At 38.8% G+C, this 22,432-nt stretch overlaps 4 protein-coding genes across 4 annotated transcripts; 2 read left to right on the top strand and 2 right to left on the bottom strand.

Moving 5' to 3' along the window:
• The first annotated feature begins 2,294 nt into the window (after positions 1-2,294).
• Positions 2,295-20,998, top strand: LOC117500407. Its single transcript, XM_034153332.1, has 3 exons — positions 2,295-2,619; positions 9,512-9,879; positions 20,620-20,998. The coding sequence occupies exons 1-3, from the start codon at positions 2,295-2,297 to the stop codon at positions 20,950-20,952; spliced, it is 1,026 nt and encodes a 341-aa protein (XP_034009223.1). The 3' UTR covers positions 20,953-20,998.
• Positions 7,874-8,545, top strand: LOC117500382 (histone H1-like). The gene has a single exon (XM_034153304.1). It carries the CDS (start codon positions 7,892-7,894, stop codon positions 8,522-8,524), a length of 633 nt encoding a protein of 210 aa, XP_034009195.1. The 5' UTR covers positions 7,874-7,891; the 3' UTR covers positions 8,525-8,545.
• On the bottom strand, positions 11,350-11,772 carry LOC117500394 (late histone H2A.L3-like). Its single transcript, XM_034153318.1, has one exon. It carries the CDS (start codon positions 11,759-11,761, stop codon positions 11,378-11,380), a length of 384 nt encoding a protein of 127 aa, XP_034009209.1. The 5' UTR covers positions 11,762-11,772; the 3' UTR covers positions 11,350-11,377.
• On the bottom strand, positions 12,702-13,159 carry LOC117500400 (histone H2B 1.2-like). The gene has a single exon (XM_034153324.1). It carries the CDS (start codon positions 13,157-13,159, stop codon positions 12,782-12,784), a length of 378 nt encoding a protein of 125 aa, XP_034009215.1. The 3' UTR covers positions 12,702-12,781.
• Positions 20,999-22,432: the final 1,434 nt, after the last annotated feature.

Consider the following 22,432-nt stretch of genomic DNA (forward strand, 5'->3'; position numbering starts at 1 on the left):
AAGAATGATGTTCAAAATAAATCAAGATACTCTGCACTTTTAACGGTGCAATGTAGGCAGGTCAGGTCCTCAGCATTCCTGGGGCCCTCTCTCATGGTGGCCCGTCTGGTCAGCTGCTGCAAAAGATCAGTTTGGAGGCACAGAAGTCCTAGACTTCTTATCCGGAGGAGGAGAGGTAGACCTTTCCTCCAGCTCCCTAAGACTAATGTCAAAATAATTTTCTAAATGTTCTGTAATATACCAGCGAGGAGGTTCCCTCGCATTACTGCGGAGTCTAAGTGAGAGACCTTTCCTAGATGCTGGCAACAAATTATCAGTTAACTCTTCTCTCTGATATAAGTGACTATTATAACCCATCACTCAACAGACCGTCTATAAAGGGGCTAAAGAATTTAAATTGTAAATATCACTACATTTCTTAAAAATATTTCTACATCTACTTGGTTTTAAATTCATTACTACCAACCAGGTTGCTTAATCTGTTATGTCACTTCTATTTTCCTCCATACTCTCCACCTATCAGGGGAATGTGGGGTTGGGCCACGGCCGGCCATTGCCGCTTGAAAGCGCTGGAGACGCTGTAGTACATATGCCAGGCCTGTAAGTGGCGCTGTAGTCTGCCACAAAAGCAGCGAAGAAGACTTCCCGCCCATAGTTACCATGGTTACCCTTCTGTTTATTCTCCGCTGTGTCGTTTTTTCTCCCTCCCCGAGGCAAGCGTTTGCTCCCGCTGCTTTAATTCAATGCAATCCCTCCCCGTCGAGGCAAGCACTGTAATTCTCTCCGGTTAGTCCACCAGCAGATGACAAACACCCACCTCTCCGCCTCTTCCAAGGAACGAGGGGACCGTGCGGCAGAGTTTCAGTTTCAGTTTCTTTCGCCGGTCAAGATGTCCGTTAAAGTTTAAATCTTCCGGACAAAATTAGAAAAGTGCCGGTCAAAGGTCTTCTTTGTTATTTATTGAGCTTTAAAACAAATGAATAACGACTCTATATAATAAAACACGGAGGACGGAGATCTCTTTTTCTCCCCCTCTTCTGACAGCCCAGCAGCTGATCAGAGCACGTCTCCCCTCTCCTGCAGGGGGGCGTGGTCAGCAGAATCAGACCCGTAGACAACAAACAGCACATAGAGCGAAATGAGGCATGGCTAAAATGCATGATCTGTTTGGTATTTTGAAAACAGAAACGTATAAATATACCTTATATAGGTATGGCCCTACAATATATCATTTAAATATAGCATGATAGGTCCACTTTAACTAATAATTGTCTAGTTTGATTTAGATCCCCCTAGTTAAGTAATTAACTGTCTTATGTGAGACAAATTATATATTTTTTATACAGTTTCCGGTGGATCTGACTTTCTGAGCTACAGAATAAATATACCGTATATCTATTATTTATGCTCTAAATAAAATACAATGTGTCAAAAATCACTATCAACAAAAGAAGAATGTTTCCATTACTGAAACAAAATTGTAATTAATGGACCAACGTCAAGAGCTCAAATATATACAGTATTAATATATGAATCGAAGCAGTGTGTAGTAACTCACGGGAGGCTTCTTGTGAGCATGGAGGAGTTTATTAGTTTCTGGCAGAACAGAACTGTGACTCAGGTTCACCACATACTTAGTTTAGCATAACGTAACATAGCCCACAGTTATTCTTCTATGCTTATTGAACGGCAACAACTTCTATGTCGCAGTGCCACCTAGTGGACTGGTGAACTAACATGCAATATATATTTGTATGACCTTACAACAAGTGTTATGCTTATTTGTCTGTTACTTAGCATATTAAATGTATCATTAAATATGTGGTACATTTCTTGATTATTAATGTAATCATTGTTGCGATGGCAGCGCAACTTAACTCAGGGTCTGTGTATACCGTGTCAATAACTATTGACATGTTAAATGCATACAAAATTCAGTTTCCTGATCCATTATAAACTATTTACATTAACTGTATAGGCTATACAGCATTTAACAATTATATATGTTCTGTCTTCTTGTATTTTTTCAATTATAAATGTTAATCGGGGGTTTTATTACATATTAACGAACGTTTAATCATCAAACGCTTACTATAAAGCCGCGAATTATATAAACAATATTTAAAAGAAGACAAAATGTTTTGAAAGATAATGTGGAGGCTGCAGCATTGGCCCCGCCTAGCAGCTTTCCCGCTCTCCGTCTTCTCTTAGGTCCGCAGTTATTATTTAAATACTGCCGGTCATACTGTTTCTACTCATTCGTTTAGAACGACCCGATCTACCAAGACTCGAAAATGAGTGGAAGAGGAAAAGGAGGAAAAGGACTCGGCAAAGGAGGCGCCAAGCGTCACCGTAAAGTTCTCCGTGATAACATCCAGGGCATCACCAAGCCCGCTATCCGCCGTCTGGCTCGCCGTGGCGGAGTGAAGCGTATCTCCGGTTTGATCTACGAGGAGACCCGCGGTGTGCTGAAGGTGTTCCTTGAGAACGTGATCCGTGATGCCGTCACCTACACCGAGCACGCCAAGAGGAAGACTGTGACCGCCATGGATGTGGTGTACGCCCTGAAGAGGCAGGGCCGCACACTGTACGGCTTAGATCCAGTTGAAAGCTCTTTGCGTCCGTTTATGAAGCTGAAGGAGCCTCGGCGCGTCACAACTGCACGCCACGGGACCCTGACCAAGCGTCACTCCTGGACGCTTAGGGAGTGAGAGTGTGTTGGCCGTACAGGTACAGGTTGTACAGGTTGTCTTTCTTCTCGTGAATGATATTGTTTTTAGAAAAGAAGTAAAGTAACGTTGTTTTGCCTGCCATTATAGAGCTGTTTCGTTTTGTTCAAATACACACTTGCTACTGATCACACTGGCAATGATTTTATATTTATTAGACTATTAAAAAAAAAGCCCAACTCTACAGCTCTTCGTGTTGGCTGTGAGCCCGGCCAGCCTCAGTGACTTGAGCATCGCCCCTGCCTGTCGAAATAAGTAGCTGCATATGCAGAGTGGGCACGCAGGTCCATGAGCTCCTGGAAAGTAGATGGGAATCCAAACAACCCAAAAGGAAGTGTGACAAATTGGTAAAACCATATAGAGCTAGGAAGGCAGTTTTTTCCCTCGGGCTGTGAGACAGGGGAATCTGCCAGAAGTCTTTTGTTAAATCCAGTGTTGTATAAAAACAAGCCATGACTAGTTGATCACCTCACATCCCAAGCTGCATCCCCAAAAAGTGTATTATGTTGTTACATAGTTTCAGATGTTATGTTTCAGTTGTGCTCTTGATAAGCCATTAAAACAGTAAAAACACATTCAGTTTCCTTTTGCTTTTTGTGTCTCCTGTGCACCAAAACATACCCATCTGTGATGGAAAAAGAAAGTAATCCAAAAGTAATCTAAAAGTAATCTGATTACTTTTTTAAGACACGTAACTGTAACTGTATTCGGATTACTTTCAGAGCCATGTATTCAGTAATCAGTAACTGATTACATTTACAAAGTAACCCTCCCAACCCTGCATGTGTATAACAGAGGCAAAGATCTACTGTAACACATGATGTGCTTGAGCAATATTATGTGATGCGTTTCATCCTTTGGAAAGACATAAAAACACCATACTTCATAGTAAAGTTGCATTTTATAAAATGTTCATATAATAAGTCATTGTTGTAGCCTTTCAGCCCACATGTTAACTTCTTGAGTCACTCGTGTTTCTCATCACTGTCAAATTCAGAAGCTGTGGGTTTTTTACGCAGAGAGCTTTAAAATTCTAATATGTGCACCTAACACCAATGGGCTCTCGGAGTTAAGTGTTTTTTTGTTGTTGAATTGTTGTGGCAATTCAGATGGTTGTTTGCAAAATGCAATGTTATAAGTGTACACTACTGCACTTTGTCTAAAATGAACATTTTTAAATAAAGTGAGGGGAATACAAATTACTGAGTTGTAGTCATTTGAATTACTTATATTGATAGAGCAATTTGGATTAAATTATGTTAAGTGCAAATAACACAATCCTACAACATAAATGGAACTAATTTGTGTTAAGTAATTACAACCTAACTGTGTTAGGAAAATCAGTGCAAGCGTTTGATACCGTCGATCATCGCATTTTGAAGCCGAGGCTGGTCAGTATTGGCATATCCAGTCATGCAGTGGGGTGGTTTGTGAACTACCTCTCTGAAAGGTCCCAATGTGTTCATTTTGATGGGCTGTCTTCTGAGTGGTTAAACATTACTAATGGTGTTCCTCAAGGTTCTGTTTTAGGTCCACTTTTATTCTCCATCTACATCAATAGTTTAGGTGAAAATGTCGATGGAGCAACCTTACATTTTGATGCGGACGATACCGTTATGTACTGTGCAGGTCTCTCCATTAAGGAGGCTGTTGTTGAATTGCAAGCTGTTTTTAACATTATTCAGACTCAGCTCTCTGAACTAAAGCTTCTTTTAAATGTTGATAAAAACCAAGGTAATGCTCTTTTCAAAAGCTAAAAAGACACCAGAGCCTGTTTTAGATATTGTAACTACGCAAGGAATAAAACTTCAAGTGGTTACATGTTACAAATACCTTGGTATCTGGCTTGATGATTGCCTCACTTTTAAACGTCATGTAAATAACCTGCTTAAAAAACTGAGGGTTAGGCTAGGTTTCTTCTACAGGAACAAGTTCTGTTTCTCGCTTGAGGCCAGGAAAAGGCTAGTCACTGTGACCTTTTTACCTGTGCTGGACTATGGTGATTTGATTTATATGAATGCACCTGCCAATTGCCTGGTCAAGTTAGATGCTGCGTATCACAGTGCACTGAGATTTGTGACAAACTGTAAAGCATTAACTCATCACTGTACCCTGTATGCAAGGGCTGGTCTGCCTTCACTAACTGTACGGAGGCTCAGTCACTGGTACATTTTTATATACAAAGCCATGTTAGGGAAACTTCCATCCTACATCTGCTCCCTGATCTCACGGCAAATTGTAAGTGGCTACTGCCTGAGATCGCATGCTGTGGTTTTATTAAATGTGCCAACTGCTAGGACTGTCTTAGGGAAGATAGCATTTAGATGCGCAGCTCCACTGTCTTGGAATAGTCTGCAATTGAAATGGAAACTGAGCAATCTGGTGCCACTAAATGTTTTTAAAGCTCGGTTGGATGCTACTCAATCGGAAGCTGTTGGTACCTGTTCATGTGGATAGTTATGTAAATTGTAATCCCTGTAATGATGCTGTATGATGTCCTTTTTGTTGTTCTGTTTATGTTTTTATGTTTCATGTGGAACCTACTTGAGCAGGTCTCCCTTGAAAAAGAGATCAATGATCTCAATGGGATACACCTGGATAAATAAAGGTTTGAAATGAAATGAAATGAGTGCAAACGTTAAGTAAATACAACATAATTGTGTTTAGTAAAAACAACAATTTAAGTAAATTCAACATAACTGTGTTAAGCAAATACAACATAACTGTATGATGTATCATTTAATTAAGATGCTTAGGTAAGATTGACTTAAATGCAAGAAGTAAATATTAGTTTACTAGTCTGTTTCCTATTTACTTAGCCTTGTTACGTGAAGCCGGTTGACATAACTAGATTAAGTAAATCTAACATTTCATTTCTTTGAGTGGGCTCTGACGGTTAGAAAGAGATGTCAATCAGCAAAATCGACGGAGGGGGGCCAGAGATATGGAAAATCCACCCAAATGACCCCAGAAGTGGGTTTCTTTTGCTAAACCTCTCTAAAAAGGTCAAATGTCACTTGTTTTGCATCAATCTTGATACAGGGTACGTATTATATGTTGTACTATGGATTCCTAAAGCTTTTAGTCTACCTTACCATCATCCAAGTGTAGTTTTCACTATAAGTAACAAATATTTTTTGGACGGACATTATAATTTACAGTTTTTTACTATGTTCAATCTGAATTTTCTTTAAAATAAAAAACATCTATATTGATTCTGACTTTTCTACATCCAACTCACAGGTTTATCATTACTTTGAGAAAAAAGATTATTAATTTAACCCTTTTAGAAGGGAAGATATGGTCATTTGTTCTGGGAATGTCATTTTCGAGCCTGAGACCTGAAAAACAGGCTCAGGGCTTAACAGGTTAAAATGTGCAGTTTTATCTTGAAAAGAGACATGTATTACTGTAGGGTGTCAGAAAACCAGTCAGTTTCTGGTGAGACCACCATTTGCCTCACGCAGTGCAACACATCTCCTTTGCATATAGAGTTGAACAGGTTGTGGATTGTGGAATGTTGGTCCACTCCTTTTCAAAGGCTGACACTGACATCATGTTGATGTGCCACCTGTGAGGTGGATGGAATATATTGGTAAGGAGTGCTCACTAACACAGATTTAGACACATTTGTAAACAATATTTGAGATAAATATGCCTTTTGTGTTCATAGAAAAAGTCAGACTGAAAAAGATCTTTAATTATGCTCCAAATATCTGGAACAAACTACCAGAAACATGCAGGTCCTCTTACTTCTTTTAAATCCAGACTGAAGACTTTTATTTGTGCCCCTGCTTTCAATTGATATATTCATATCTCACACTGCACTGTAACTTTTATTCATGTACCTTTGTTATTCGTGTTTTATTATCTTTGCTTTTAAATTAGTGTTTTAAAATGTCATTTTATAATTTGTTTCTGCTGCACTATTTCTTAATGCTCTTACTGCCTTTCATTTTTGTAAAGCACTTTGAATTGTTTTGTGTTGAAAGGTGCTATATAAATAAACTTGCCTTGCCTTTCATTTCAGATCATGAAAAATGGGAGCAAAAATTAAAATGTTGTGTTTATTTTTTTGTTCAGTGTAAATAAAAACAAAAGTAATTTACTAAAAGCACAATTACAGTATTATTTAAATCCAATACATACATGTGATTGGCAAGAGTGTTTAAACATTTTTCAGATGTTTTAACTGTGAGCAAATTAAGTGATTAAATAATAATATTTTAGTATCATCGTGGTGAAAATCTAAAGATTAAAGCATTGATTAACCACTTTTTCAGAGCCAGCTCCAATTATAATACAATTTAAACATGACAGCAAACAGTAATAAATGCTACCATATTACATAATTATAATATTGTGATTATACAAGTGTGAGGATTATTAAAGCGATAAACAATCAATGATGTATAAGACACAATATATATTTAAAAAACAATGCAACAGGCTTACATGGTTTACTGCATAAGAAAAGTTCAAGGTCTTTTCAAAGTAAAGAATAAGTTGTATAAATAAACATGAGTTGTATGTGCATTCACTTGAATGTGTAAGAAATACTTGTATACAATCTTACATTTCGAGATTTCTAAAGCAGAAATAAACAAAACGCACAGACTCTCCATCAGAGCAGGAGGACATACCTAAGCCTCTTTTGAGTGTGTTTGCAGAGTACAAATGAACCTCTGTTTCATACAGATTCAATCAAAACTATTAATGTTTTTTACCTTAAATCTATAAACAAACATATACTCTCAACATATATCTAGGTTGAATGAGATTACAAAGTATTTTAAAGTATTTAGGAAGACATTTAGAGAGGAAAGTCACAGATTAGCGACTCACACGGCAGTCGTTTGGGAAGGTTCAGGTCTTCCCAGTAATAATATACAAATATATAATGGTTTATTTCCCATTTACAAGAACATAAACTCCTTTGCTATCGTTTAAGGTGAAGTTTACAATATATGGTTCCTTCCAGGTGTGATTTTATTACATTTGTTCGTGAAGAGAAAACACAAAGTGGCACAGTATGCCTGCTGCTCCTGTGAGACAGGCTGAGATTGAGTCTCTACGGTTCTCATGGTGTGTTTAAGTTCCGCTCTTTGCTGGGATTTCTCTATCAGTCTCACCAAGACCAGAGAATCCACTTTGAAAGCAACATGGCAGAATCCGCTCCCGTCGCCGCCGCACCCGCCAAGTCCCCGAAGAAGAGAGCCACAAAGCCGAAGAAGGCGGGCCCCAGCGCCGCTGATCTCGTGCTGAATGCCGTCACCGCCTCCAAGGAGCGTAAAGGGATTTCCTATGTCGCCCTGAAGAAGGAGCTGGCCGTTAAAGGCATCGACAACGCCAACCAGGTGAAACGCGCCGTGAAGAAGTTGGTGGAGAATGGAGCCCTGGTGCAGGTCAAGGGATCCGGAGCCAGCGGCTCCTTCAAGGCAGCCAAGCCCGCCGAGAAGCCCAAGAAGGTAGCTAAGAAGCCCGCAGTCAAAGCCAAGAAGCCGGCAGCAGCAGCAGCGAAGAAACCCGCCGCTAAGAAGCCAGCCGCTAAGAAGGCAGTATCACCCAAGAAGGCAGTAACAGCCAAGAAGGCGAAGAAGCCTGCTACTCCTGCCAAGAAAACCCCCGTTAAGAAGATCACAAAGAGCCCGAAGAAGGTGGCCAAGAAGGCAGCACCCAAGAAGGCAGCGACCCCCAAGAAGGCAGCGACCCCCAAGAAAGCTGTGAAGAAGGTGGTTAAACCAGCTGCCAAAGCAGCGAAGAAGGCACCAGCCAGGAAAGCAGCGAAGAAGTAAACAGATCATCTACTTCATCTACAAAAGGCTCTTTTAAGAGCCACCCACATACACCAAAAGAGCACTTCTCCTGTTGTAATATTGTATTTTTGTACAAATGCAACTATATGAAGGAAACATTTCTCACATATTTGGTATTTCGAACTTCACATGATTGAATGAAACAACATACTGCTCCAATGTGTTATTGAACACGTTCCATGATCATATATTTTAATATTATGATCTCATGCCACACCCGCAACAGCTAAATTCGTACCCATATATCAGTTATATCAAAAATAATAATCACATAACTGAAACATATCTAAAGTACCCTACCTTGATAAAAGTTTGCTTAGCATACAATACTAACGTGTTTTATAGAAAATATATTATAATAATTATTATACATTAGACATTTACATATACATGGGTTATTATACTGGATTACTAGTTCTAAGTAATGTATTCCTCACAATCACTGTAGCTACAAAATATGGTCATTTTAAAATATTATAAATGTGAGTATGGCCAGTAGAAAAGCAGGACCAATGTCAATGTGTTATTGTAGGGATTCATTTAATAAAATTAATAAATAATACATTCAATATTATCTTTTTAATACAAATGTATTTTTATTAAAATAAAGTCAACCAATAATAGATAATGGATGTGTATATTTATAACAATCATTTAGTCAAGCAGAAAATAGTAAAGCCATAAACAGTATTTAAAAAATATAATTGATATATGATGACTGATGTTATTCATAATATACTAATCGAGTGTTTAATCCTAATTATATCGTTTTTATTTAATGCAAAGAAAACTCCTTGTTTATTGTTATATGACTTAAATTATTTGACGCTTGTACTTTGAGTTTTTCTTGGCGCGCTGCTGTATCACGTGATAATCAGTGAACCAATCAGTGTTGTTGCCGCCCCAGCTCTCACTATATAAAGGCGACGGAGACCAGTCGACATCATCTCGACTTTTCTTTCCGAGGAGTTTACTTGCTAACCATGGCAAGAACCAAGCAGACCGCTCGTAAATCCACCGGCGGAAAGGCTCCCAGGAAGCAGCTGGCCACCAAGGCTGCCCGTAAGAGCGCCCCGGCCACCGGCGGCGTGAAGAAACCTCACCGTTACAGGCCCGGTACCGTGGCTCTGAGAGAGATCCGCCGCTACCAGAAGTCCACCGAGCTGCTGATCCGCAAGCTGCCCTTCCAGCGCCTGGTGAGGGAGATCGCTCAGGACTTCAAGACCGACCTGCGCTTCCAGAGCTCCGCCGTCATGGCTCTGCAGGAGTCCAGCGAGGCCTACCTGGTCGGCCTGTTCGAGGACACCAACCTGTGCGCCATCCACGCCAAGAGGGTCACCATCATGCCCAAAGACATCCAGCTGGCCCGCCGCATCCGCGGAGAGAGGGCTTAAACTGACCTGTGACCAGAACACCGAAACACAACGGCTCTTTTAAGAGCCACACAAACACACACTTACAGAGCAGAACGTCCGAAATACATGTGTGGATATACTTAATAAACTGATTGTCCCCTTTAAAGCATGGTCCAAAGTAACACATTATGATAAACGCCTACAATGTTGATCCATATTGCTACTACCACTGGGTTGTAATGCACGCTCTCATTTATAGCTAGATCTAGTGGTTTGTTGAGATAAAGCCCATACAAACAACTAATTTAATATATAATTTTGGTCTTTAAACTTGTTTATAATTATTAGTTCTGAGATATATGAACAAGTCTTGAAATGTACCCATTTATGGGTATATGTATGTAAAGCAACATATCAGGTGTACACTGTCGTATTCGTGTTTGAACATTATAGTCGATAATGGTGTATACCTCGAGTGGACACTTTCAGTGTGTCATTTCATAAGACACTTGCATCTAACTGTGGGATGTCTAAAATACAGTTTAGTTTAAACAATGTTCTTCAAGATGTTACTATTTACATGCTTATCTAATCTTGAAATAGTGCTGTATAATAGTTTGTGCCATGTATGTTTTAGAGCTACTAAACTAACTCCTAACGGTATAATATACAATGGTCACATTAAAGAACTGCTAATTGGCTAAGAGATAATAACATCATTAATATATGTACCTAGATGTACCTTATTTCTTAAAATGCTAATACAAAATAAATAAAGAACTGTTAGAAAGACAAATGTGTTCATATTTATTCCACTACAATAGAGCCACTGTTTTCGTTCTGCTCCAAACATTTGTTGGTGAACACTGACATCTGGTGGATAGAGGCTGGAACTAAATATAACCAGTTGTATTCATTTCAATGTGCGTGTGGGCAAAAGATACAATCGAGTGCTTAAATGTTACGGTACGCTATTCTGCAGACACCTGCCAATAAGTAATACTGATATAGTGTAGTGTAAACTACATAAAACATTAAACATTAATGATGGGTCCAACAAACGTTGTGGCTTTATGCATGTGGACAGACGGATGTAGAAACCACACCGCTATTCATTTGAGAATGTGATGAACCTGCTGGATGTACGAAGGAAAGTGTTAAAAGGAGTTTGCTTTAGTTGAAATTAGACTTTACTGTATAGAGGCTACAACCTGAAATGCAGATGATATCATTAGTAGTAATTTGGGGTTGTTTCAAATTTATATTGCTCTATAATGTGGGTGTTTTTAGTCGAGTGACTTGGTGTAATATACGACATGTTGTGTATGTTGTACACCTCAATACATATAGGGCAAGGGGGGAGATTACTGTTCTGGGCCATTAAGTAGTTGTGTAGTGAAGAGGGGAATGTGCTTTAGTTAGAAGTGGGTGGCTCTTAAAAGAGCCTTTGTTGTTTGTTGAAGCGGGATCAGGGTGTTCACTTCTTGGCAGCCTTCTCGGTCTTCTTGGGCAGCAGCACAGCCTGGATGTTGGGCAGCACACCTCCCTGAGCGATGGTCACTCCTCCCAGCAGCTTGTTGAGCTCCTCGTCGTTGCGGACGGCGAGCTGCAGGTGACGGGGGATGATACGGCTCTTCTTGTTGTCCCGGGCGGCGTTTCCAGCCAGCTCCAGGATCTCAGCGGTCAGGTACTCCAGCACAGCGGCCAGGTACACAGGGGCTCCGGCACCGACACGATGGGCGTAGTTACCCTTCCTCAGATGCCTGTGGACACGGCCGACGGGGAACTGGAGCCCGGCACGGGATGAGCGAGTCTTGGCCTTCGCCCTAACCTTTCCTGCACCTTTGCCTCGGCCTGACATTTTCTATGTGATTATTCTTCGACGTTAAGAAGAAAGTAACTCGATCACAGTTCTCACCAGTTTATATAGGAGCGCAGCTGTACGCTCATTGGTCAGATTGATCCGTAACTGTGATCGTCCAATCAGAAAACAGGTCGGTCTGCCGCCTGAATTCTTTTCAGAATGAGACTGAATTTTCTGAAATTGTTTTCACCCGTTCACAGATGAATATAAACTCCTGTAATGTAAGAAGCGAAAGTCTCAATGTGCAGATAACATTAAGACATTCAAAAAGCTGTCATACTTAATGATTATTTACAGTGTGTAATTTACTTATTAAATAATATATTTCGTATTATAACTCAAATTGCACACCCATCTAAATACATGCATGTACATGTAACGTTTGGGCTAAATATTTAAAGGGAAAAAATGATCATCAGTTGTAACTTATTTGTGTAGATTGTAATTTGTGTAATGTCTATTTTTTTTATCTTTAATATTTTGAGGACATCTCTTATTTCATATTTTGATTTTAATTGTTTTGCTATGTATTATTCATTATGTGTCTTTGTATGCACCAAATATACCAAAGCAAATACCTTTTTGTGTTAACCTACTTGGTAATAAAACCTATTCTCATTCGCATCACTCTACATACATTATTATATTTGCAGCACTTAATATAGCTTTATTTGTAAAGCATTTTAAAACCTCCAGGTAGAAGTGATGTACAACACAAACAAAAATATGTAAAAATACTGCCAAATAAGTCAAACAAAATGTAAATAGTAAAAGCCAGATCACAGGAAGATGATCCAAGTGAGCATGGCAGTTTAATGTCATTACCACCAATAAATAATTTAAAAACCAGCTTTTTAAAAAAAAAAAGAAGGGTCTTCACTTGCACAATGTATTATTTTAGTTGTATTAAAATGGCAATTATGTTGACGTATAGACACTTTGTAAGAGGAAAGCAGCAGTAGATGAAGTGGGTGGCTCTTAAAAGAGCCGTTGGTTTGTAGCAGTAGCGGCAGCAGTTTACTTGGAGCTGGTGTACTTGGTCACGGCCTTGGTGCCCTCAGACACTGCGTGTTTAGCCAGCTCTCCGGGCAGCAGCAGGCGGACAGCGGTCTGGATCTCCCTGGAGGTGATGGTGGAGCGCTTGTTGTAGTGAGCCAGGCGAGAGGCCTCACCGGCGATGCGCTCAAAGATGTCGCTCACGAAGCAGTTCATGATGCCCATGGCCTTGGAGGAGATGCCGGTGTCGGGGTGGACCTGCTTCATCACCTTGTAAACATAGATGGCGTAGCTTTCCTTCCTGGACTTCCTCCTCTTCTTTCCGGTCTTGGTGGCGGTCTTGGAGACGGCTTTCTTTGAGCCCTTCTTGGGCGCTTTGACGCTGGCTGCTTCAGGCATGATCAACGGTTGAGGGTTGACAAAGTAGAATAATATTACCGAGTCACAGCGTGGTCTATTTATATTCATCCAATGCAAATGACACTGTGCTGTTGCTCTCACGGAATTGATTGGGTACTGAGCATGCGCTAAACAAATCACCCTTTGAGCATAGTTTTTGAGAATAGAAGAGAAACATTTTTCTTAATTGAAATCTAAATAATGAAATGAACCAAAAAAGACTTGATACATTACAGTATATTGTTTGTTCAGATTAAGATAACATATAAAACGGTTGAAGAACGACGAAGGTACGTTTTAACCGTTTTTTAGTTCTTGTTTAAAAAACCAAAAAAACAGAAACGGGTCGTTTTTTAGTTTTTCTGTTCTTACTGTTAAAACAAGTACACCACTCATTGAAGGCTTCTCAATTATCTAATTTCCCCTCCTCGACTCCTATCCTCGTGTCTTAGTCCCGCCCACAGGAGATGCGAGCGGAGGAGTCGAGGAGGGGAACCGAGGAGGGGAACCGAGGAGAGAGGAGTGGAAGCAGCAGGCGTTTAGAGAAATGAGAAATCCTCTCCTCTGAGGGGTCATTTTAAAGAGACGTCTGTTAATGATGACAGGAGGCACAGCAGCACTCTGTCTGATGGACAGATGTGTTCATGACGAATTATATATTTACTTTTAATTCATTCACAGTGCGGTATAATTAGACAATAACAGGCTACAGATGCGGACATATACACACACATATATTTATATAAATATATACAATTTCAGAATCAAACAAGTATGAGAGCACTCTCATAATAACGTATATTTATATAGATATGTACAATTTCAGAATCAAACAAGTATGATAACGTAACACAATCAGAGACTGGATATATCCCGTGTGCATTTAGAGAAATTAGATATCCTTCAACAAAATAGTACAAATGCAAAACATTAAAACAAATGTTTTTTGGTGAGTGTAGTCCAAAGCCGTATTATAGATTCTTTGATTGTGTAATTACAAGGTGAGAGAAATAGATCCACATCGTCCTATTAAACTTATATTTTTCAATTTTTTAGTACATTTTTCTCAGAAAAACCTTTTCTAAATTAAAGTAAATTATTTAAAAAGGTTGAGTCAATATAAGACTAAAATAGTTGAAATTGAACGTAAACTATGTAAAACACCACTCCTGAAATTGACTTTGGTTGAAGTTTATTATAATATTGATATCATATAAAGATCTATATATAACATTATAGACCTTTTAAAATATATATATATTTTATATAATGTTCTGGGCTGATAGTGCCTTATTTTCAATTTGAAAACAAATGGCAATTTTATTAATACAGCAGATGAAAAGATTTGCAATTCTTCATGGGTGTCATTGGCTCTCTAGATAAAGGCATTATCTGTTTGCATCACCCCTTATAACAATTTTCTTTCCTTTATTCTCTTTTCTCTTCTCTTGACTGAATTAAAAAGTCCAGTCTTTAACCTGTTAAGCCCGAGAGACCCCGGTACCGGGGCACTGCCGCAACATCTTGCAGGAAACAGTGTCTGAGGGCATGTTCATTTAATAAACTATGAATGTTTTATATCCATGTAACGGGAAGAAACTCATCAAACTGATCATTTTAATTTATTTAAAAAAAAAAAAAACACAATGCTAACACTGAGCCTCTGAATTAGCAACGAGCGAAAAATGCTAACAGATTACTGCATCAAAACAGGTGACGCTAGGTAGCTAAAAATGCTTTTGTAGGTTTTTCCTTTATTCTTTATATATTCTATTGTGTATTCCTTGGATACTCTATCGATCTTTATCTTTTCTACTGTACGTTTTTAAGTTCGCTGATTAATGAAATCAGCGCAAGCTCTTCAGGAAGTACGTCTCTTACACTCTCATTCACAAATGTCTCCCATGTCAGCCGTCGTCAGACAACACAAGCGAACAGGAGTAGCCTACACTTCACACAAACATGAATAATTATAGAAGTTGGGAACTTCTTCCTCAGCTAATGTCCAGCAGCTACCTTCATACCCGGCCGCAGTTCAGGCTCCTTATCTATATTATGTATATCCTTTTTGCCTCTCACTGCATAAGTCTCTGTCTAACTCTCGATTAATTCTTTCATCATATTTCTTTGCCATCACGTAGGTCCTACGTTCATTTTAGAAGGCTTGTTCCACTCCCGGTAAAGCAACTCGCTCAGCTCTAATAATGTATTTTCTCGTATCATCATATTATCAACATTTACTATTTCAAAGGGGTTCACCTTTCTTATCCATCTCCTCCTTAAAATATTAAGAAAAGTTAATACTCCGGAGGAGAGAGCTGAAGGATCGGCGGGCCGGAGCTTTAGTACTGTCTAAACAATTACTTTCAGACACCGGTCAAGCTCTCAGCTTCTCCGTATCGAGCTCTATGCGACTACTTTCTCGGCCTCACTTGGACGCATGTATTATTCACTTGTTCGCACCGTCTTCTATTCTCTGTCTAATTCTCAATCATGTCTCAACAGAATCCATGCCACCTGGTAAGGTAAGATCCTTCGTCTAGTGGTCCGATCTTAATCTCCCATCCACTTTCTTCCTTTTTGGGGGTTCCCTATATGCTCACGGCTGCATTTCCCCCTTTAGATATACGATTTCAGGATCGGGGTCTTATCGCCAAAGACTTAACATTTATCATATGGCATGTTTCAATAAATGTTATTTAAACAAAATGAAGTCTCTCCTGATTGAAATCATGGTGTATTTTTCATTCAGAATTGTTGCTTGCCTTTTATATGTCAATTAATAAATGCCACTATTATTTATACATCATATTCCTTTTACTTGTTTATAGACTCTTCTGGAACTATTTTTATTTCATTTTGTACATTGCACATATCAAAACATTCTCTTGCACTATTTATTCTGTTTTATGTCCTATATATTCATGTTGCTCTGTTGGAGGAGCCTGTGACTTGCACATGATGATAAAGCCTTGAAACTTGAATCTCAAACACATTCAGGAGTCTTCTCCAACTAAAATCCAAACATGAGTCAGTGAATGATGGAGATAATCAGAATAAATGATGGAAGAAATGAAGCTCAGCGCAAGTTCAACCAGGAAGACCGTCTCTACTCATTCATGTATTTCTATTCCCATGTTATTACTCTCTCTCCTCTCAATAAGTGACCGGGGGCGTCACTCTTCAGCTTAACCAATCACTTCGCTCTATTCCCAAGAGCCTATCATAGCGCTCCGTCAAACTTTTTAAATCTGCTCTCCCCTCTGACAGCTCTCATTCCAGGTGAATCGGCGCAACCCTCCTCCACCCCCTTATCTTTTTTTTTTTTTTTTAGAAAACTTTATTTTAAATTATTCGGCAGTACATGATATACAAAAGTCACATTAACAATACACACAATGGATAAATATATAAATAACATAAAGAGAGCACGTTTATATTCCAATGAGACTCAGTTCGGTCACAGCCTCAGAATGCCCCATGGCAGAGTCTGGGATTTGTCCATGGTTTTTCTTCTCCTTAGTTCAGTAATTATTTGTTTCACGATGGTGCCACTGTTTATTATCGTCTGATTTAGTATCATCTTGCACCTTGTTTTCCAGATTTTCATACATGTTATACAAATTACCAGCTGAAAAAGTTCCCTGTGTTTTATGAACATCCCCTCATCCAGAATACAATACATGACTGAGGCATATTCTACATTGAACTCCAAACCGATGCCCCGTAGGAGCGACCACACCTCCTCGGCTCTGTAGCAGTCCATGAGGAGGTGCTGCAAGGTCTCGTCCTCCCCACAGTTAATCATGGGGCATGTTTTAGTCTTGACATAGCAGCTCCATGAGACCACAGCTCTGACCGCAAGTCTGTTGACAGATATCAGCCACCTCACGTCTCTCATGCTCTCTGAAATCTGTTTACATTTCACTAATTTCAGGACTTCGTTACCTTCGTCAGGGTTTAGGTTTTTGTATATAAAACCTCCATATTTGAAATCATTTACCATTTTAAAAATCACTCTATTCTGTAGTCCGATCCAATCAATCCCTAAATGTTGAACTTCAGTTGTGAAATCACCATAAACTAATTTATAATATGGACCATTTCTAGCTCTGCCTCTTCTTTTGTTCCATCCCATTTTTCCATCCTCGACCCAAGGTGCTTTCCTATTTATTGCAGCCGAGATGTTTTTTACAAAGGTAATTTTTAGTTTAATGACCAGGTCTATGGCTCCCAGGCCTCCATATTCCCTACTTTTAAATAACAAATTACGTTTAGTAACCTCCCTTGTTGTACCCCACACCAAATTGACGCACTGTTTGTTTAATTGCATAATTATTTGGGCTGGTGGGGGGAAAATGTTTGCTAGAAAAAGGATCTTGCTAAGTATGAATGATTTTATTATGTTTATTCTTGATTTATAATTTGTATTTTTATTCTCCCATTGTTTAACTTGTTCTTTGACTTCACTTAGTTTGTTCTCCCAATTGAGTTCAGCACAGTTGTCGCTACAAATAGTTATTCCAAGTATTTTAATTAATTTTTTCACTTGAATGTTGATGTCGCATTTGGCATCGTCGGTGCCGATCCAAACACCTTCAGTTTTGTTGTGGTTTAATTTAGCTCCTGATGCCAATTCATATAAGTTTAGGTGATTTGTTAGAACATCCATTTCTTGTTGGTTTTTTATAATAACAGTGACATCGTCTGCATAGGCGATGGCAGTTATTTTGGGCGCATGGCCAACTGGTGTTCCTGATATTAACCTGTCATTGTTTATTATTTTAATTAATGGACTTATGGCTAGCACGTATAGAGCTGCGCTTAGAGGGCACCCCTGCTTAACCCTTCTTTCAACATTAAATGCATTTGTTAACACACCGTTTACATTTACACAGACACAAGACTTAAAATACAGACACTTAATCATGTTTATGAAGGCTTCAGGAAATCCGTAGGCCTTCATCACCGACCATAAGTAATCTCTGGATAAATAGTCGAAGGCTTTTTTTTGATCAAGTCCAATAATAAAAAAACCTTTTTCTTCTTTTGGTTTATTTATGATTTCTCTTAAAATTGATAAGTTGTCCCACATAAGGCGACCTTTTATAGCACATGTTTGCTCTTTATCTATTATTTTATCTAATATATCTGTTAATCTATTTATTATTATTTTTGCTAGTATCTTATAATCAGTATTCATAATAGTTAAATGTCTGTAATTATCTATATCAGTTTCATCGTTTTTTTTATATAGTAGAGACAAGACACCTTCATAAAATGAGTCACCCATACAACCACTGCTGAGACCTTCATTAAACATAGAGGTCAGTAAGTTTAAAACATCATCAGATAATAATTGATAAAACTCAGTGGGCAGGCCATCAGGACCGGGGCTCTTACAGACATTCAGCTCTTTCACCGCCTGGATCACCTCGTCTTTTCTAATTTCACCGAGAAGGAAATCAAATTCTTGGATGTTGTACGGAGGGATTATTCCCAACAGAATTTCAACACAGTCCGTTTCAATGTCTATTTTTTTATATGCTTCAGAACATAAATCTCTTATCGCTTCCCGTTTCTGTTTTTCATTATACACAATACAACCTTCTTGATTTTTTATACATTTGATGAATTTACTTTGGATTTTCTTTTGGTTGGTTTTAATGGCTTGAGCCAAGTTGCCTCTTTGATCTATTTCAGATGTATGTATATTATATGATTCCTGGTTTAATTGATCAATTTCAGTTTTTAATTTAGATATATTTTCTTTTACCATTTTAGTTTTAACTTTCATCTGCTTTAAAATGAATGTATTGTTTGATTAATGATTCATATTTAATATTTTTTGCTTTATTGAGTTCCCTACATTTAAATTTGAAAAAACATTTTAACCTATTTTTTAATGTTTCCCATAATTTGATGTCAGAGTTTGTTAAGCATCTCAATTGTATAATTTTTTGTATTTCCAGTTTTAATTCTGTTGAAACACAAGTATTTTTTAGGCACTGTGTGTTCAGTTTCCAGAAGCCTCTAGTGGAAGGGGCTCCGGAGGACAACGACGTTTGGGCCAAAAGATGATCCGAAAAGTCACTAAAAATGGTTCTGTAGTTGGTTACAGAGAAGTGATTCGATACATAAATCCTGTCTATACGGGTTTTAGTTGTTTTGTCATATCTCGTGAAATCCATTCTAAAGGGATTCAGTGAGCGACAGACCTTCCGGTGGACCTCCATGGGACCTTATTTCGGAAAAATTATGTATTGAAGTCAATGGAGAGAGAAAGATTATATTTCGATCCCGTTTGAATTGTGCCACGAATTACACATATGTTGTTTGTCAATTTAAAAGATAATTTTGCAAGTCAAAAAAAAAAAAAAAGTGTCGTAAAACTGTGAAGTAACACATTTGTTTGTGTGAAACGCTCAATGAACTACATCTCTGGTCAACAACACACGTCACCAAGATGGCCGTCACTACTGTCTTGTCAACAAAACGATTGACTACCCTCACTATCACCACAATGAAACACGTCCTGAAGAATGTCATGCAAAGCTGCCTGCCTGCCTTCCTTTGATTCTCTCTGAACTGCCTGGTCGTTTTAATGTTTAATGTCAACCATTTGTGCAGATAGCATGAAGTAGAGAAGATTGCCGATGCTAACGTTAGCGTTAGCATTTCTCCCCCGGGCTTAAATGGTGTATTATAGAATGATCACACCGGTGACAGTACTATTCAAAGGGTTCACGAAATATGACTACTACTCTTACTGTTTAACATTTTGGGTTACTTAATGTTACTTCATGTTAAGGCTAATAAAAATGACAAGGCTGTAATGCTAACTAACGTGCTAGCTACTAGCTAGGTAGCTAACTTGATCAAGCCACTCCTGGTCCTTTCATCAGACGGGAAGCAAAAGAACGAGCAAGACCCATTGCTGGTATAATAACAACCTGGTACTAAGCACACAGGCATCTTGTTAAAGTTATCTTATCTTAGCCAGCGCCATATATATAGATTATATCTATATTGCGCTGATCTTAGGTATCTGAATGGTGGAGGAAAACAATTGTGACATCACTTACGCGACTCTGGGATTTGTAGTCTTTCTAGTTACGTATTTTTCATAGTCTTATATTTCAACAGTTTTACGACAAACTGTGACTTTTTTTACATGGAAATTATTTTTTAAGATTGACAAACATCATATGTGTAATTCCTGGCACAATTCAAACGGGATCGAAAGATAAGTTTTCTCTCCCCATTGACTTCAATGCATAATTTTTCCGAAATAAGGTCCCATGGACCGGAAGTAAGTGGGCGTGACTTCGCCACTCTATGTGGAGGCTGCAGCGTTGGCCCCGCCTAGCAGCTTTCCCGCTCACCGTCTTCTCTTAGGTCCGCAGTGAATATTTAAATACTGCCGGTCATTCTGCTTCTATCCATTCGTTCTGTACGAGCCGACATATCAATACCCGAAAATGAGTGGTAGAGGTAAAGGAGGAAAAGGACTCGGCAAAGGAGGCGCCAAGCGTCACCGTAAAGTTCTCCGTGATAACATCCAGGGCATCACCAAGCCCGCTATTCGCCGTCTGGCTCGCCGTGGCGGAGTGAAGCGTATCTCCGGTCTGATCTACGAGGAGACCCGTGGTGTGCTGAAGGTCTTCCTTGAGAATGTGATCCGTGATGCCGTCACCTACACAGAGCACGCTAAGAGAAAGACCGTGACCGCCATGGATGTGGTGTATGCCCTGAAGAGGCAGGGCCGCACTCTGTACGGCTTCGGAGGTTAAACATCTACACCCTGACATACCTGAAAAAACAACGGCTCTTTTAAGAGCCACCCACATTACTTAAAGACTCTTTCCTTCGGCAATATCACACATTTTTCTGTCAATGAACATTATATCAAACCTAAATTCCATCAACAGAACTCTTGCTAGGTTTCTTGATATTAAAAACCCCCTTATCACCTCCTGTCCCTCTGAATCCAGGGTCAAGCTAAACCACTCCTCTTCAGACCGACCCAACTATCCATTCACCACCACCAGTGTCTAGACCCCAGGGGGGTTTCATCGGATCGGTTCTACCCTCCCGAATGATACTTCCTGCACAACGGGGCCTAATCGCCAAAATTACCATTGCATTCATTTGTGCATCTGCGCAATAAATATGTATTATTACATCAAAACCGTCTCCTGATTGAAATATATTAATACCACACTGTATGAAGTAATAAACTAGAAGTAAAAGCTGTGCAGTAAACATGTTCCTTCAAGTGTTCACATTATCATGAAAAGGTGGATAAGGATGTCACAGACTGAGTGTTATATAATTATATCTAATTTCACTTATTAGTACTACTTGTAATCCATGTAAGAGCAGGATGTTATGAATGTGTTTACTTCTGATTAATTATTGTTTACTTTCATATTTAGCCTTTTTTAAATCTCTTTCCACATTGTTGTGCAATACATTCCTTTTTAAGATTATTACCAATACTGCCTGCTTCTTAGTTATTCCATTTTTGCTGTAACATGGATCTGTATCTAATTAAGTGAAATATGTCATTTAACTTGTTATCAACCACACTTCCTTCTACATGTTACACTTATTTCATAAATAAGAAAAGATAATATGGACCTTTATTTATCCCTGTGGGGGAAATCAGGAGGTAAAGCAGAAACACAGTGAGAGTGAAAAACAGGACAGAACAGATTCACACAAGACAATTATACAAAACAATAAAAAAATTCAAAATAAAAGAATATAACAACTGTTAAGATATATAAATATTTGGTTCAGATTGTTAGATATATTTACATGTTAGTGTGCAGATGTGAGTGCAGGTCTTTGTACACACAGAGCAGATTTTATACATTATTTTGTAGAGTACGGGTTACTGTTAACGGGTTAGATGGTTAGCCCTTGGGTGTGCAGCCTGATGAGTCTGAAGCTGAACTCCTCATCTTCACTATCTCTGCATGGGGGGGGGGGGGGGGTTCTCCATGATACAGTCCAGCTTTCTCCAGATTGTCAAATGTTACACTAATTAATTACTTAAATACTGCCGCTGCTACTCACTTATCATGGTGCTGTATTTTGTCTATCATTTTCTGTAACAATTCTCTAACTTTCCTGTCTGGGACAAATAAACGAATTATGATGTGACAGATGATCACTAGATACCAAATATTAAGCTTTATCTGTTTTATAGGAAAGCATAAGAGACACTCATTATTTAAATTACAAACAAAAAAACTAAATCGAACA

This window comes from Trematomus bernacchii, unplaced genomic scaffold, assembly GCF_902827165.1.
Source record: "Trematomus bernacchii unplaced genomic scaffold, fTreBer1.1, whole genome shotgun sequence".
Classification (NCBI taxonomy): domain Eukaryota; kingdom Metazoa; phylum Chordata; class Actinopteri; order Perciformes; family Nototheniidae; genus Trematomus; species Trematomus bernacchii.

What these genes read in the sequence shown, in the direction of transcription:
- LOC117500407 (XM_034153332.1), top strand. Translation starts at nt 2,295, where the DNA reads ATGAGTGGAAGAGGAAAAGGAGGAAAAGGACTCGGCAAAGGAGGCGCC. An exon ending in TCCAGTTGAAAGCTCTTTGC is followed by an intron (nt 2,620 to 9,511) that starts GTCCGTTTATGA and finishes TTTCTTTCCGAG; the next exon opens with GAGTTTACTTGCTAACCATG. An exon ending in GCGCCATCCACGCCAAGAGG is followed by an intron (nt 9,880 to 20,619) that starts GTCACCATCATG and finishes GTTCTGTACGAG; the next exon opens with CCGACATATCAATACCCGAA.
- LOC117500382 (XM_034153304.1), top strand. Translation starts at nt 7,892, where the DNA reads ATGGCAGAATCCGCTCCCGTCGCCGCCGCACCCGCCAAGTCCCCGAAG.
- LOC117500394 (XM_034153318.1), bottom strand. Translation starts at nt 11,761, where the DNA reads ATGTCAGGCCGAGGCAAAGGTGCAGGAAAGGTTAGGGCGAAGGCCAAG.
- LOC117500400 (XM_034153324.1), bottom strand. Translation starts at nt 13,159, where the DNA reads ATGCCTGAAGCAGCCAGCGTCAAAGCGCCCAAGAAGGGCTCAAAGAAA.